Genomic DNA, 13857 nt, shown 5'->3' with positions numbered 1-13857 from the left:
GAACAAATTCCTACTAGTAGGATGTGAGGGCGCGATTGAAAACTCAAACATTTCCCTAAATTTACGAACAACCAATGCTGCTAGATCTAGAGAAATGAAGTTCCCAAAAGACCATTTTTCTCCAAATACTAAAAGGAACTGCCTTCATTGCCATTATCAGAGGCAATATCAAACAACTATTTAAAAGACCCCCTTTAGTACTGGTCAAGATCAAAACTTTCATTTGGTTCTGGCAGTCCAGTAATTAAATTGAAATAAATCATCAAAAGAATTTGCTAGAATATGGCCCAAGCGAACCAACCAGTTAGCTATTTGAAAAACCTAATAATAATTTAAACAGTTGATGATTCAATCTTGGAGGTGGTTGACCAGGACACTTAATTTTTTGCCCTGTTGAATGCGTAAAATCTATACCAGAAGACATCTACAGACATATAATGTGCGTCAGAATCTTTAACTCTGAAGTGTTGTCCAAAAATGAAAATTTGGTAATGAATTTGAGACAAATTTTACTTAAATTTCATCAAATATGGTAACAAGTAAAAAGAGATTCCTTTTATGAAAATCTTTTTCCTACGAAGATACCCAAGAAAGCAGCCTCAAATGCAAGTAACATGAAGGATAAATGGTTCTAATAGATAGAAAACAGCAGAAAAAATGAAATTGCTACAAAATAGTCAAAATGCTGACCCTAATACCAACATAATTGAAGTCAGGATCCAAGTGCTATATTAGGCAAACAGTGATAACTTACCGGCAATTATCTTATTGAAAATCCAAACACTACTCTAGCAAAGAAATCTCAACCAATTTCTGAGATTCTACTAACATGTGTGAGGAACTATTCAATTGATGTTACCCTCAAAACCATCAATATAAATACCACTGGATTCCAGTTACTCTTCGAATGTAATACAGTAAAAACCAGCAAAAAACATATATTAAAAAAGCAAAAATGATATAGTAAAACCCACCAAAAATGATATATCTCCAATAGAATTAACTATATATTCTTATAACTCACAATCATCACTTTCTGCATCACTATTTAATAATGGTTCATCCTTGCTTCCTGTATACTAAACCTACATGTTTAACAACTTAATCAGCATAAACTAAGTTTTCTAAATTGTGCTACTTTCTTAATGAGTGAGCAGCAACCTACCATACAAACTCAGCAGACCCAATGCGATCAATGAGTTAATAGTGATCTATCCTTTGATTTGATCTACCATTTTGCAATGCTTTGGTTATTTGACAGGTAAACCCTCATCAAAGCTTATTTAGTGTTTACAATCATGTGAATTTCCTTCCTCATAACTTCATACCAGGGATGTCTTCTTTTGATATTCCCAAACTGCCTCCACTTCCATAGCCCCCATCATTCATACTACATTTAAATTAATCAAGAAACTCAACCATTGAAAGCATAATTCATTCAAGGTCTTCGAATGCAAGTATAGATAAAGACAAAGATTTCATAACTCTGGGAAATCTTAAATGATACACATGCCAACAAAATTGCAAGATTCCACCTCCACCTCCACCTTGTAGAACCCGAACCCAATTTATTTCCAGCTCCACCTCTACCTTGCAGTCCCAATTTCTTTCCACCTCCACCTCCACTTTGTAGAACCCATCACAGAAATAGAATTGGGGGTCATTAAAGAGGAGAAAAATTCTGGAATCTGAGTTCGCATACAATCATGTGGAATCTCAAAATCAAAAAAACAAAAACAAATTCCAAAAAATCCGTGTTCGCTTTGTACTCAGTTTAATTAAGAATTACACATATAGAAATCAAATATTGAACTCAGTTTAATTAAGAATTACACATATAGAAATCAAATATTGTACCTGAATCTATGCAGTTATCGTCTCGTCGATTTCTTCAAACACGGTCGGTCGATTTCTTCTTCGTGCTTCGGTTGAATGGATGTGAGAGACGCTGGTTGCTTGGTTGAATGGACGAGAGACGGCTTGCTGGCTGAGAATCAATGTGAGAGAGAGAGGTAGCGATTTGGACGTGAGTGGGTAGAGTTGAGAGAGAGAGATTTACGTGGTTGGTTACCGACTAAAATTTTTGGAAGGGTTAAATTCCATGGAAAATAAAATCCACCTTCCCCCAAAGAAAATATTTTTTTTGTTTTCAAGGAAAATGTGGTCACGTGACCAAAACAAGGAAAATATTTTCCTTGGAATAAATTATCAATCAAACAAGACAAAAGTAGGAAATTATGTGGAAAAAACACATTTTCCATGAAAAATGTGTGCAGTCAAACGCACCCTAAATGTAATTTTATAGGCGACTTAATGTGATTTTTTACATTTCTATGATTTCAAAAAATTACACGAGTAATTCTCTCAACTTCCACGAATGCTCAAAAACTGTCATTTGAAATGTATGGATAATAAGTTAATAGCAGTTGTAAATTTTATGAAATATGTGGATAAAAATTATGTTTGATCTACTTAAATTATAATTAAAGTTTTGCCAAACATACACAAACTTTGTTCTCTAATTGCTCCCAAGCTGGTGGTGTTATCAACATTTTTATTTAAAGGTGACTGTTCCTATATCCCACTGGTGATAGAGAAATGGGAACGGTTATCAAATGTATTAATTCTTTAACATTGACGACTTTACCCTTTTTCTTCTCGTGATTCACTAGATTTTGTAGGCAATGAAATTTTCTTTAGTAGAAATATACCAATGCAAATTTAAGAATTACGCAGGACACACATGAAATTGAGAAGTTGATGTAGGGGCAGAAGTGATAAAAATGCCAAACGAATACATTATCGAAGTATCATTAATTCAAAGGAATATAGCGACACAATTATCTTCTAGTTTTTGTTAATTTCTAAGAATACCAGAAATTTAGGCATCAAAAACTTTTGATTCGCTCGCAAATACGCTAATTTAGAATCCTTGATTTTAAATATAAAATACCGACAATTTAAAAAAATTGTCGAAAATCTCAATAATTAATATTTTATTTCAATAGAAAATAAATTTAGCTCTATGAAAGTTCAAAGCATCATTAAGAGACTCTATATTTTTAAATAGCATATTATATAATTTAGAGAGCATTTATAAATTTAAAAAGTAAAAATTTTAAAATACTGCAACAGGCTCTTTATATTTAATACATAATGTTACTACTTCAAAAAAGTATTTATTATTTTTCTCTATATTTTATTTTAACTAACTTTTGTATAGATTATTATATTTGTTTTCTTCATTCAAAATTTATTTTGAATGTATTTAGCCCCCATTAAATTCAATTACATTACATTACATTACATTTTTCTCTCTCCTATTTTCAACCATACAATCTTCCATAAAATAATATTACACGTAAATCGAAAATTTTTCCTTTCTTTTCAACCACTCATTTTTCAAAAGAATATTATTCTTCCCATTTTCATTTTCAGAAAATGGGGGCCAAACGGGGGCTTAATTATAGAGAATGAGTTTGGCCCACTATTTAAATAAAAATGTTAATTTAAAGGGTATTTAGAGCATAATCTTAAATACGGATTCTTTAAAATAGAGAGTATCTCACGTTTAGCCCTTATTTGAGCCATATTCTTCTCAAAATTCATTTTTTTAAAACTCATTTTCAATTACATATTTTTTAATAAAATAATATTACACTTACATTCAAATTTTTTCTTAATTTTTAACTACACATTTTTCATCAAAAGACTATTTAAGAATGCATTCTTCCCCTTAAAATAGAACTAAAACAAGGGCTTGAAAGTCTCTTCAAAATGCTCTTAGTAGAGACAAAAAATCTAGTTAATGACTAAAACCTAAATCTTGATCGAAATTCACTTCCGAATTTATTTACTAAAAATACAAATTAAAGGTAATTATAAATTATAAATTCCAAATGAAATTTAAAACATAGAAAAAAATTGCATAAATTAAATGAAAATCAACCATATATTCAATCTTCATCAGTGTAACTGTTTTTTATATAAAATTGTGCATTCATGTGTCTGTCTTTTTAGGTGTCCAACGCGACTTATCTTTATGTAGTAGATTGTGTCGAAAGAGTCCATAACGAGAGATATAAGGTTGGATACATCTTGTAGTCATAATCCATTTAACCTTAGATAATTTATTTGTAATTGTTCGTAACAATATACTTGGATAAGGATAATGTCAAATCCTTTGAATGGCCTTTGACCAAAAAAAAAAAAAGGAAGCCAAAATGAAAATTGAAAATGGGGCCTAAACTAATAAAGCAAGAAAAGAATCCTTCAAGATGAGATATAAATGAAGGAAAAATTGTAGCAGCGGTCCCTAATCTTTTCATTTATTACAGACTTTATCATAACCTTCATTTTGTGCTAGCGCATATTTCTAACCTTTCATAAATATGCACCTGAGATCCATCTGGACTATGGCTGGGCAAATCTCCCGAACCGAACCCGACGGTTCTTGTCAAATTAAATACCCGAACGGGTATCTAAATTGAGAACCGACGGGTACGGTTCGGTTCTCAGTTCTAGACCAAGAACCGAAAAATCGAATAACAACTGAATCTTTCTAATTTTTTTTATATTGAATAAATCAAATTATTTTAATTTTAATTTTTTCTAAACAAATTAACAAATTAAGAATTTCTAAATTCATATTTTTGGCCCAATAATTTGTTTCATTTCTAATTTTTTTATTTTTGGCCCAATTACCCATTTTATTGTCTCATTTTTTAGCCCAACAAGATCCAACCCACTAAATAACTCTAAATACCTACACTAAACTGCATAACGCTGTCTCGACTCTCGCAGCCTCGCTGACATTCCAAAACCTATACAAACGTCGACCGACACTACGACCTCCGATCGAAACTGTAACCTCCGCCAATCGAAATTTTGACCGTAGCGATCATTTGAATAAGGTAGTCTACTAGTCTCTGACATTTCAAAACCATTGAACGTGTCATTAGTTATATTTATATAATGCTGTTATAAATGTGAAAAAATTTAATTATAGTACAGAACCGAAAGGAACCGAATCGATCCGAACAGAACCGAACCGAACCCGAACGGTTCTATAATTATATTTGGACCCGACGGTTCCATTTACTAAATACCCGAAAATTTTGGTTCGGTTCGGTTCTCTTTAGAACCGAATCGACCCGTACCCACCCCTAATCTGGACGGAAACCTTCCAACACCGTTAGTTGATCGGAAAAATTCTTTAAATGATCTGCGATCGCGATGATTTTATTTGATGTTGATACCTTTTTAGACGGTGTTATTGGATATTAATTCTTTAATTTTCCTAGTCAACTGATAGTGTTTTGGATGGTTCCATCCAGATAAACCCTAGGTGCATATTCAAGAAAGGTTAGGAACCTCCGTTGACATAAAATGAAGGTTAGGATAAAATTTGTAAAAAATAAAAAGGTTAGGGACCGTTACCGCAATTTCCCTATAAATTGATAAAAGCAAAAAGTAAAAGTAGTGTCGGTAGGTTTTCAGTTTTCACCTTAGTGTTAAGGCGATCATAAATGGAAGATAATTAATAGCCATGTATTCATAGCATCCAATGGGGAATCGCCACGGCCGTTACTCCGCCACCGGACACGGGAAACACCAGCCTCATCCGCCATATAAATACGATGAATCTGTGCCAAAAATACCAACCCAAACTTCAACTTTAGCAAATGTAAACATGGGTTTGTGTTTGCCATATGCTCATGTGGACTCCACCTTAAGGGCTCTGGCTGGCCAAGCTGAAGGCTTTGGCCGCCACGCCATAGGTGGTCTGCACGGCCCCCTTTACCATGTCAAGACTCTTGCTGGTAATTTGTTAAAGATCACTGGTTCTGTTTTCAATTTTTTTTTTTCATTGTTTGATTATTCTATTTGCTGGATTGCTTTAGTGAATTGTGGGTTTACCGTTTATGGGCAGGGAAGGGTTGTTTTTGTGTTCAGTAGATGGTGAATGCTAGTTTTAACAGAAGCTTAATGCTCTTTTAGGCCCCATATTACCAAAGAGAAGAGATTGATAATTTGATGGATGTTGAAAAGTAATTGGGAAAGTTGGAGAAGATTTTTTGTGAAAAAGAAGCGTACAGATCATAATATTGTCCAAGATGCAAAAGTTTAATTTATTTTTCTTTTCAATTTATGGTTTGTATGCATGTTCGAAATTTCGATGCTTGCATGTTTGGAAGAACACTTACTGGAAGGATAGTCTAATAAAATATGCCAGTCGCATTGAAAATGTACTAATTCAATCCAATTAGTGGTCTGTAGCTTCGGACATCAGACTGACTGCTTGAATTGGGATCTTGGAACAAGAAACCCCACGCGTAATTGTTCATCAACCATTGGACTACTTGAATTGGGACTTTGGAATAAGAAGTCCTTGTGTAATATAATCTTGTTTTTCTGAAGCCTCGTACATGCCAAACAACAATGTGATTTATTGCCCTATTCGTATAAAATACTCAGATGGAGATTATGTATCGTGTCAAGAAAAGGGTGGTTTCTCTGTAATCTGAACCTTCTAAGCTATTAGCACGCTGTCAAGTTTTTAATCGTGAAGTTTGCATTCATTGTTTCCCGTTTTCTCATTTATGTAAATGAACTCTAGCTTTTAAGTGTTTTATCGAAGGTTGTAAAATCTGGTTTGATATGTTACTGCTACTGCAGATGCTACTATCACTGCTATTATTTGTTCTTATTACATAGCTCTTCAACGTTTTGGGTGGTAGTGGTTATTGCTAAACTAAGAAAAGAAAAATCATTTACATACATATATAAGAGTTTCGCAAGTGTATCCATATTCATTTAAATTACATCTTTTCAGTGTTTTTATATCTTGTTTTGAAAGCATGGCTTGTTCAGTGATTTTATCTTTTCTGTGTTTGATATTGTTGTGTAATGGCTAACTCTGTTATGAGAATCTGCAGATGATGGGCCTGGATCACTTCGTTATGGATGTCGTGAGAAAGAACCCATATGGATCGTCTTTGAAGTTTCAGGCACCATTGAGCTCTCGTCTTATCTGAACGTATCATCTTATAAGACCATTGATGGACGTGGTCAAAGGATTAAACTCACAGGGAAAGGATTGAGGTTGAAAGAGTGTGAACATGTGATTATCTGCAATCTCGAGTTCGAAGGGGGTAGAGGCCATGATATTGATGGCATTCAGATTAAACCAAATTCAAAGCATATTTGGATTGATCGTTGTAGTCTTACGGACTTTGACGATGGATTGATTGATATCACTAGAATGAGCACAGATATTACTATATCTCGGTTAGATATAATTTGTATCTTGAAATTTGACATTTTTCTCCTTTTTAATATCTTTAATTAATCATTGTGTCTTTGAATTCAGGTGTCATTTCTTCAATCATGATAAAACCATACTTATAGGGGCAGATCCTTCGAACACGGGAGACAGGAGTATGCGGGTTACTATTCATCATTGTTTCTTTGATGGGACTCGACAGCGGCATCCGCGTGTTAGATGTGCAAAAGTTCATCTGTACAATAATTATACCAGAAATTGGGGAATTTATGCTGTTTGTGCGAGTGTAGAGTCACAGGTAATTTATTGTAACATCATGTCCCTTACGTTGGCTTGAACATATTTCAGGATATAGCTATTTAACTCTTCTTAAGTACTCTTTCGAATACATTTCTCAGATATATTCCCAATGCAACATATATGAAGCCGGACACAAGAAATTGGCTTTCAAATATCTCACTGAAAAGGTAAAACATATAATCTTTTATGTTAACATTCGTGTTCATTTGGCAAGCCTCGAATTTATGTCTGTTGTTGCAGAAAAGAGTCGAAGATTAACTGGCTCTGTTTTAAAAAATTATCTATTTTTGCCCGAGTATTAAATTTGAGTTGAATAGCATGATTATTGCACTTGCCTTGTATAAAGATTGCGACTGTCCTCACACTTTTAAATACTCTCGCTTTACTAAGCCTGTTGGATTTGCTATACTATCTGGCAAGTTATGTCATTTGGCAGTGTACTCAACATGTATTGATGCAATGTGGAGCATATAGTGTAAAGAGATCTGGCATCAGTGTCCAAGTCGTTATATCATATGTAATGTCCGCTTTTGGAGAGCCTCTGTTCATCTTACTCATGGATTTCTCGTGTTCCCCATGATTGAACTCATGAACCCTGCCTTGTATCAATTGAGATCTTGAGTTCGAATCTTTGGGGGGACGCAACAGAAAACTGTGAAAAGTAAGATGAGCTGAGACTCTCTCAAGCAAACAATATATATGATATAAAGACTTGAGCACAAAGGCCAAATTGCTACATATTGTATTTGTGTAAGAGGCGTGTGCGCACACACGAGTTAGTATGTTTTATATTCTTATATATTTGTGCGTGTGGGGTACGAAATGAATTTTTTGCTTAGTCTTGTCGCGTCCCAGGAAATTGTGTTTTTAGGACCTGTATTAAGATTTACAACTTAAAAACATGGCTGAACTCTTCGTCATTGCTCTGTAGGCGGAGGACAAGGAAGAGGGATGTACTGGCTGTATTAAATCAGAAGGCGATTTATTCGTTAGTGGAACTCAAGCAGGCTTGACGCCGATCACCAATGAAACTTGCGTGTTTTGTCCTAGCGAATTTTATGAAACATGGACGGTAGAACCCCCGACTGATGCGCTGAAACATTTTCTTGAACACTGCACTGGGTGGCAGTGTATCCCTCGAATTGCTGATCAGATGCCCGTTGTTTCTTAGTTTTATACGTGCTTAAACTATGTCTATGTTTGGTTTTGATTAAAATATAATTTTAATTTAAATCAAAGTTAAACAATCAGTATTAACCACGTCTTTCGTGGTCTCGTAATTTTTTAACCACATATTTTAAAAATTTATATTACAGTTTGCTAAAAAATTTAATTTTAATCACCACCAAATATATTGTTTCTCATGAAGAAGCTACTTTTTGTTGTTGGTTAAGAAAAATGATTTGACCGTTGCCACTGCATCTGCATTCTATACATTNCCTTTTTTTTTTTTTTTTTTTTTTTGGAAGGGAAACATATAAAAAAGAAGGAATTAATGAAATCATAAATAAGTAGGATAAAGATTTAACACGGAGAGTTTGTTGGACTTTTTATAAACGTTTCTACTATTTTAAACAAAGAGGAGTTGAAAACGATTAATATGTATGATTAAGGGCGAGATTCTTGAATACAACAATCTCTTCTTACTAAATTTCGCATCCCATAGGAAAGAATTTATAAATAGTTAGAAATATGCGATGAACAGGTGGATACACTATCCAGTAGAGTCTCTGTCAAAAAGTTTTTTGCCACAATTTATAGACTATTTAAGATTTTTGCTAAATGAAAGTTAAAAGTTTTTAAAAAAATAATAGTAGGTGGGGGAAATTTCTCTGAGTAGGAAATTTTATGTTCTAGGTTGAGGACATTGGACTTCTGCAAGTCTGGTAGAAAAAATACAAGTTTGTGCCATTTATTTTTCTCTCTTCTAAATGTGTAATATTCAACTATTTTTTATTTTCTTAGAAAAATCCTCGGACATTTTCATGTCCACACCATCGCGTTTAATTTCTTGAATTCCAAGGTTTTGTTTTGCAGATACGGATACAAATCGACTATTTTTGATCAATTTTAAAGAGATTTGAATAGAATAACAGTGTGATTATAACGATGAAATCTAAGCAAAGTAAAGATGTTAAATTGCTAGAATTTGTGTAATAGTACGCATATTTTTGAGTTCGAATCCCATTTTCACTTGTCTCTCCATTCCTTTATATAGGTTGTGGGACTCGAGATTGTCATTCTAGTCATGTCAAGCTACATTGTTTTGATCAGGATTGTGCGTCATCGTCCATCTAAAGGGATTCAGTTGGTTAGAAAAATTCAATTACGATGAAGTAATGATAACATCTAGGCCGTAGCCCTGTATCCTATGTCCTCAAGTTATTGTCCTGATTGGTCGATTAGGATGGTGCTATTGTCAAAACGGAGCACTTCCTTTGTTATTACAGTATTTTTGTATGATGTCTCCAATAGTCCGACCTTGGCCTTTTTCATCATCGAAGGTAGCCAATGTGTTCAACATGAATTTTTCGACGTGCAACCCCTTCTTAACCAAGTCAAGGGGAGCCTTCAACTTATTCGAAATGGACTTCAGCAATACTAAAATTGTGGATTATGTCTTTTGCCTCTAACGTCGCTATCCATGCGCAATGACGCACAAAGACAACCTTACGTCAAAAGAACCGCTAGGATCTTCCTCTTGACTCAAAAGGTTTATTTTTTTTTTAAATAATAATAAAAGACTAATATTTAGTTATTAGTTATGTGACTACCAACGCCAACAAAATTCAGCGGTCTATTTTGAACTACTAAAAATGAATATTATTCATGAACAGAAGCTTCTACTTAATTTTCGTTTTCTAAAGAAAATAATTATCTTCTGGAAGATATTTATTTTTGTTAAGAATTTATTTTCCTTCTCTTTTTAATTGATATATTATCCGAAAAATATAACTCACCCCTAACAATTTTTTGATTTCCCATTATCCCCAGTTTGATGGAGATTAAATTTAGATTTTTAGTAAATTTTGATTAAACTTAGATTTTTAATTATATTAAAATCTTGACTTTAATCTCTGCCAACCGAGGATCTTTTCTGTCTATCTCGTTCAAACTTGTGGCTATTGCCTTGGCTATAAATACAAGACGTGACCTAGTTCCAATTTTCCAATAATCTTATCATATGAGGGGAAAAAAAAAATCAAATTTGTCTAACGTGCACCCATAACAAATAAAATTTTATTTTTAATTAATTTGAAGTCAACCATTCAAATATTTGTTACTAATTCCATTTGTTCAATGACTTAGGAACGTAATAAGTGGCACGATAGTGGAATCGATGAAGATTTTCTTTTAACCTCAATCTTTACTTTAGACAGTATTCGACAATTATATAAGCGTTTGTTAATTTTGGTCCAAGCCGAAAAACAAGTCAAAAAACACCAAAATTGCAGACTTCTTGTCAACTGGACGAGAAAAAGTACTAGACAAGAATATGGCGTATTTGGAAGACTTTGCTCTAATTTGGAGGCTCAATCACTAAGAACATTGTTACGGCCTTGATTTTTGTTAGAGTAATGTTATTTGCAATCATTCATATCGTAGTTGTCCTATGTGACATATATGTGTTAGTTAGTGATTTTATACATTAATGTAATAGTTTTTTATTACCTTATGCAATAAATTACTAACTGTCACGTGTATGCCACGTAGGAGGACTGCAAATAGTATTATTTTTTTTGTTATTTCGGAGGTTGAATGATTTTTCAGTGATCTCATTTTTTTATTCTTTTATTTGTATCAAAACACCATCAAAGATTAGAGCCGATTGGGATGATAGGGAGATGAATTTAGAAGCGTGCGAACATTATTTTATTAAAAGCATCACTATCATAATATATAAAATCACTCAAAGTAGGTAGTGTCGTATATACATAAACACTATCTTAGTGGGACAGTGATGGTTCTGAGTGTGATGATGATGAAGCAAATGATGATCTCCCTAACTCAATTATTCCAAAAAAATAGATTCGATAGGTGATTTTCTACATCCTCGGGTGCAAATTTGATCATGCATGTCAAATTTCTTTTCCTCCTCACCATGGCCGAATGTGCATTATAGAATTCTCGATAAACTGGGGCAATCTTCTCGCCTATCGATGTCTTTATGTCATCTAGGAGTTCTCTATCGGGTATGATGCACATAGAGTATTTTTGGTATGCTTGATCAAATGACGAACTAAATTTCTTGAAGACTTCTTTGATTTTATCCGGAGAGGTCCCAACCGTTGGATTCTTTGGGAGAGAATCGATGACGTGACCCCATCCTAGCCGTTCGTAGGTTGACGAAAATAGTTTGACCTTGGATTCATGTTTCGATAACCATTCTTCTCCGAGGAGGTATTTGAGATTAGACGTCCGTACCCGTGCAACTATGTATTGAAGATTATTTGCTAAAAATAAGTAAGAGAAGGAAATGTCTTTATAATACTCTGCTTTTATGTCGAGTTTGCAGAGAAGAACCAGTATAAGCCAAGCGACCTTGAGAGAAATTGCCGGCATCGGAGATTCCTCTGCGTCGGAGAATCCGAATAGAGATTTCTCTGGCAATGAATTCTTCTGCGGTTGCGGTGAGTCGGCCAATATATCTGAAAGAATAGTGCTATAATCGGCGAGGATTGACAAGTAATTCATTACATCAATTGTGAGATGGTGAATTCCGGCGCCGACCACCGGAGATTTAGAAGAATCTTTCTGGATGGTGGATTCGAATTCATTCAATGCCGTCCGCACATACTCGCCGAGCCTGACGAGTGACGTCAGAGCCTGGGACTTGACACTGGCCGTTGAATCGAAGGAGAATATGGAATCAATCTCCGGCCAGTGATTGGAGATTCCGGTGTACATATCAAGTACTCGGAACAATTTATCCGGCGATTTCTTGCTGTTTTTCATCACATTTTCTGGAAATCCGAACAAAATCATCGCTCCATCTTTAGAAATCTCGGTGAAACACGACTCTCTGATCGAATCTGAACACGCAAAAACGTGATCGCAGAGGATTCTTTCTCCATTGAATAGAGTTTTAACTGCTATCTTCACGGCATTAATCCAATGATTAATTCTTAAATCCAAAGCATTCCAATTCATTTTATGAATTTGTGAAGCACTGAATTTTTCCACCCCGAGCCGATAAATACCTTCGTCGACTATGGATTTTCGAATAATTTTGTAAATCTTCATGCACTCTTTTGCGTAACCAGAAGAAATCATGCACTCGGCTATCAATTTAAGATCAGTCATTGCAACACTGGAGGCATCTTCAACTTCAGATATGGACTCGACCACTATCTTATCATCGTCCTCATCATCATAGTCAGAGGTGCTTGATCGAGTTGAGATAAAGGATGACCGAGTCGAAACAGATTCCGGATCCAAATGAGCTCTATTAATGGATAAAATCTGATAGAACTCCTTCTGGAGTCTTTTCATGGCAATTTGCATTAGCATTTGGCAACGGGTTAATTTTTCCGAATTCGAATCTCCTGCAACTAAGTGCATGGCCTTCTGGAGATTATTCACAGCTTTGATGAAGTCCCATGCCTCCTTACGATTTTCGTAAAACAGAGAAGTGACTTTGGCGATAGTAGTGGAGTCTGGGTTCCATTTCATGATCATTGGCTCAGCCGTTTCTAAAGTCTTGTCCGTTATTGACTCAGAGAAACTCGGCCGAGACCCAAATCGGAAGGGTGAAGGAAAGTGAGATGTTGAAAATGAAGAAGAAGACGAAGATTTTGGCGAAAAACAGAGATTTCTCATCCCTTCTATTGACATCGATAACAATTTCCCAGATTTAACAAAGAAATTGTGATCTGTGAAGGGAAATGGCGGTAGGTATACAGGAGAAATATTGTAAATTTGGAAGGAATGGAAGAGGTATATATAGAGGGGGAGAGGCCGAGACGAGTTCTGCTCTGTGGACAGAAAAGGCCAAAAAAATTGGCAAAAAAAAAAAAAAAAAAAGAAAGGGAAAAAGAGGGGGATCAACCATGGTGAAATTCGGCAGCAATTTCTCCGTACAAGGGGAATTACATAAAATTTCGTTTTTATAAAATGAGTAATTATTTTTGAAAAAGAAATTAAACTCACCTTATTGTGTCAATATTTAAGAAATAAAGGTATTGAATTAAGTTAGGGGATGCATTCATTTGAGACTTTTTCGAAAACTTAAAAAGTTTAAGTGTATTCAATTGTGATTTTTAAAGACTCTG

At 34.5% G+C, this 13857-nt stretch overlaps 2 protein-coding genes across 2 annotated transcripts; one reads left to right on the top strand and one right to left on the bottom strand.

Moving 5' to 3' along the window:
- The first annotated feature begins 5482 nt into the window (after positions 1–5482).
- Positions 5483–8873, top strand: LOC111377512 (probable pectate lyase 4). The gene is made up of 5 exons (XM_023000625.1): positions 5483–5822; positions 6939–7290; positions 7373–7583; positions 7684–7752; positions 8517–8873. Exons 1-5 carry the CDS (start codon positions 5567–5569, stop codon positions 8754–8756), a joined length of 1128 nt encoding a protein of 375 aa, XP_022856393.1. The 5' UTR covers positions 5483–5566; the 3' UTR covers positions 8757–8873.
- Positions 8874–11464: 2591 nt separating this feature from the next.
- LOC111377511 (exocyst complex component EXO70H1-like) lies at positions 11465–13479 on the bottom strand. The gene has a single exon (XM_023000624.1). It carries the CDS (start codon positions 13418–13420, stop codon positions 11594–11596), a length of 1827 nt encoding a protein of 608 aa, XP_022856392.1. The 5' UTR covers positions 13421–13479; the 3' UTR covers positions 11465–11593.
- Between the last annotated feature and the right edge of the window lie 378 nt (positions 13480–13857).

This window comes from Olea europaea, unplaced genomic scaffold (assembly GCF_002742605.1).
Source record: "Olea europaea var. sylvestris unplaced genomic scaffold, O_europaea_v1 scaffold1666, whole genome shotgun sequence".
Taxonomy (NCBI): Eukaryota; Viridiplantae; Streptophyta; class Magnoliopsida; order Lamiales; family Oleaceae; genus Olea; species Olea europaea.
Note: the sequence above shows the minus strand (reverse complement) of the source record. Positions and strands in the feature narration are given on the sequence as shown.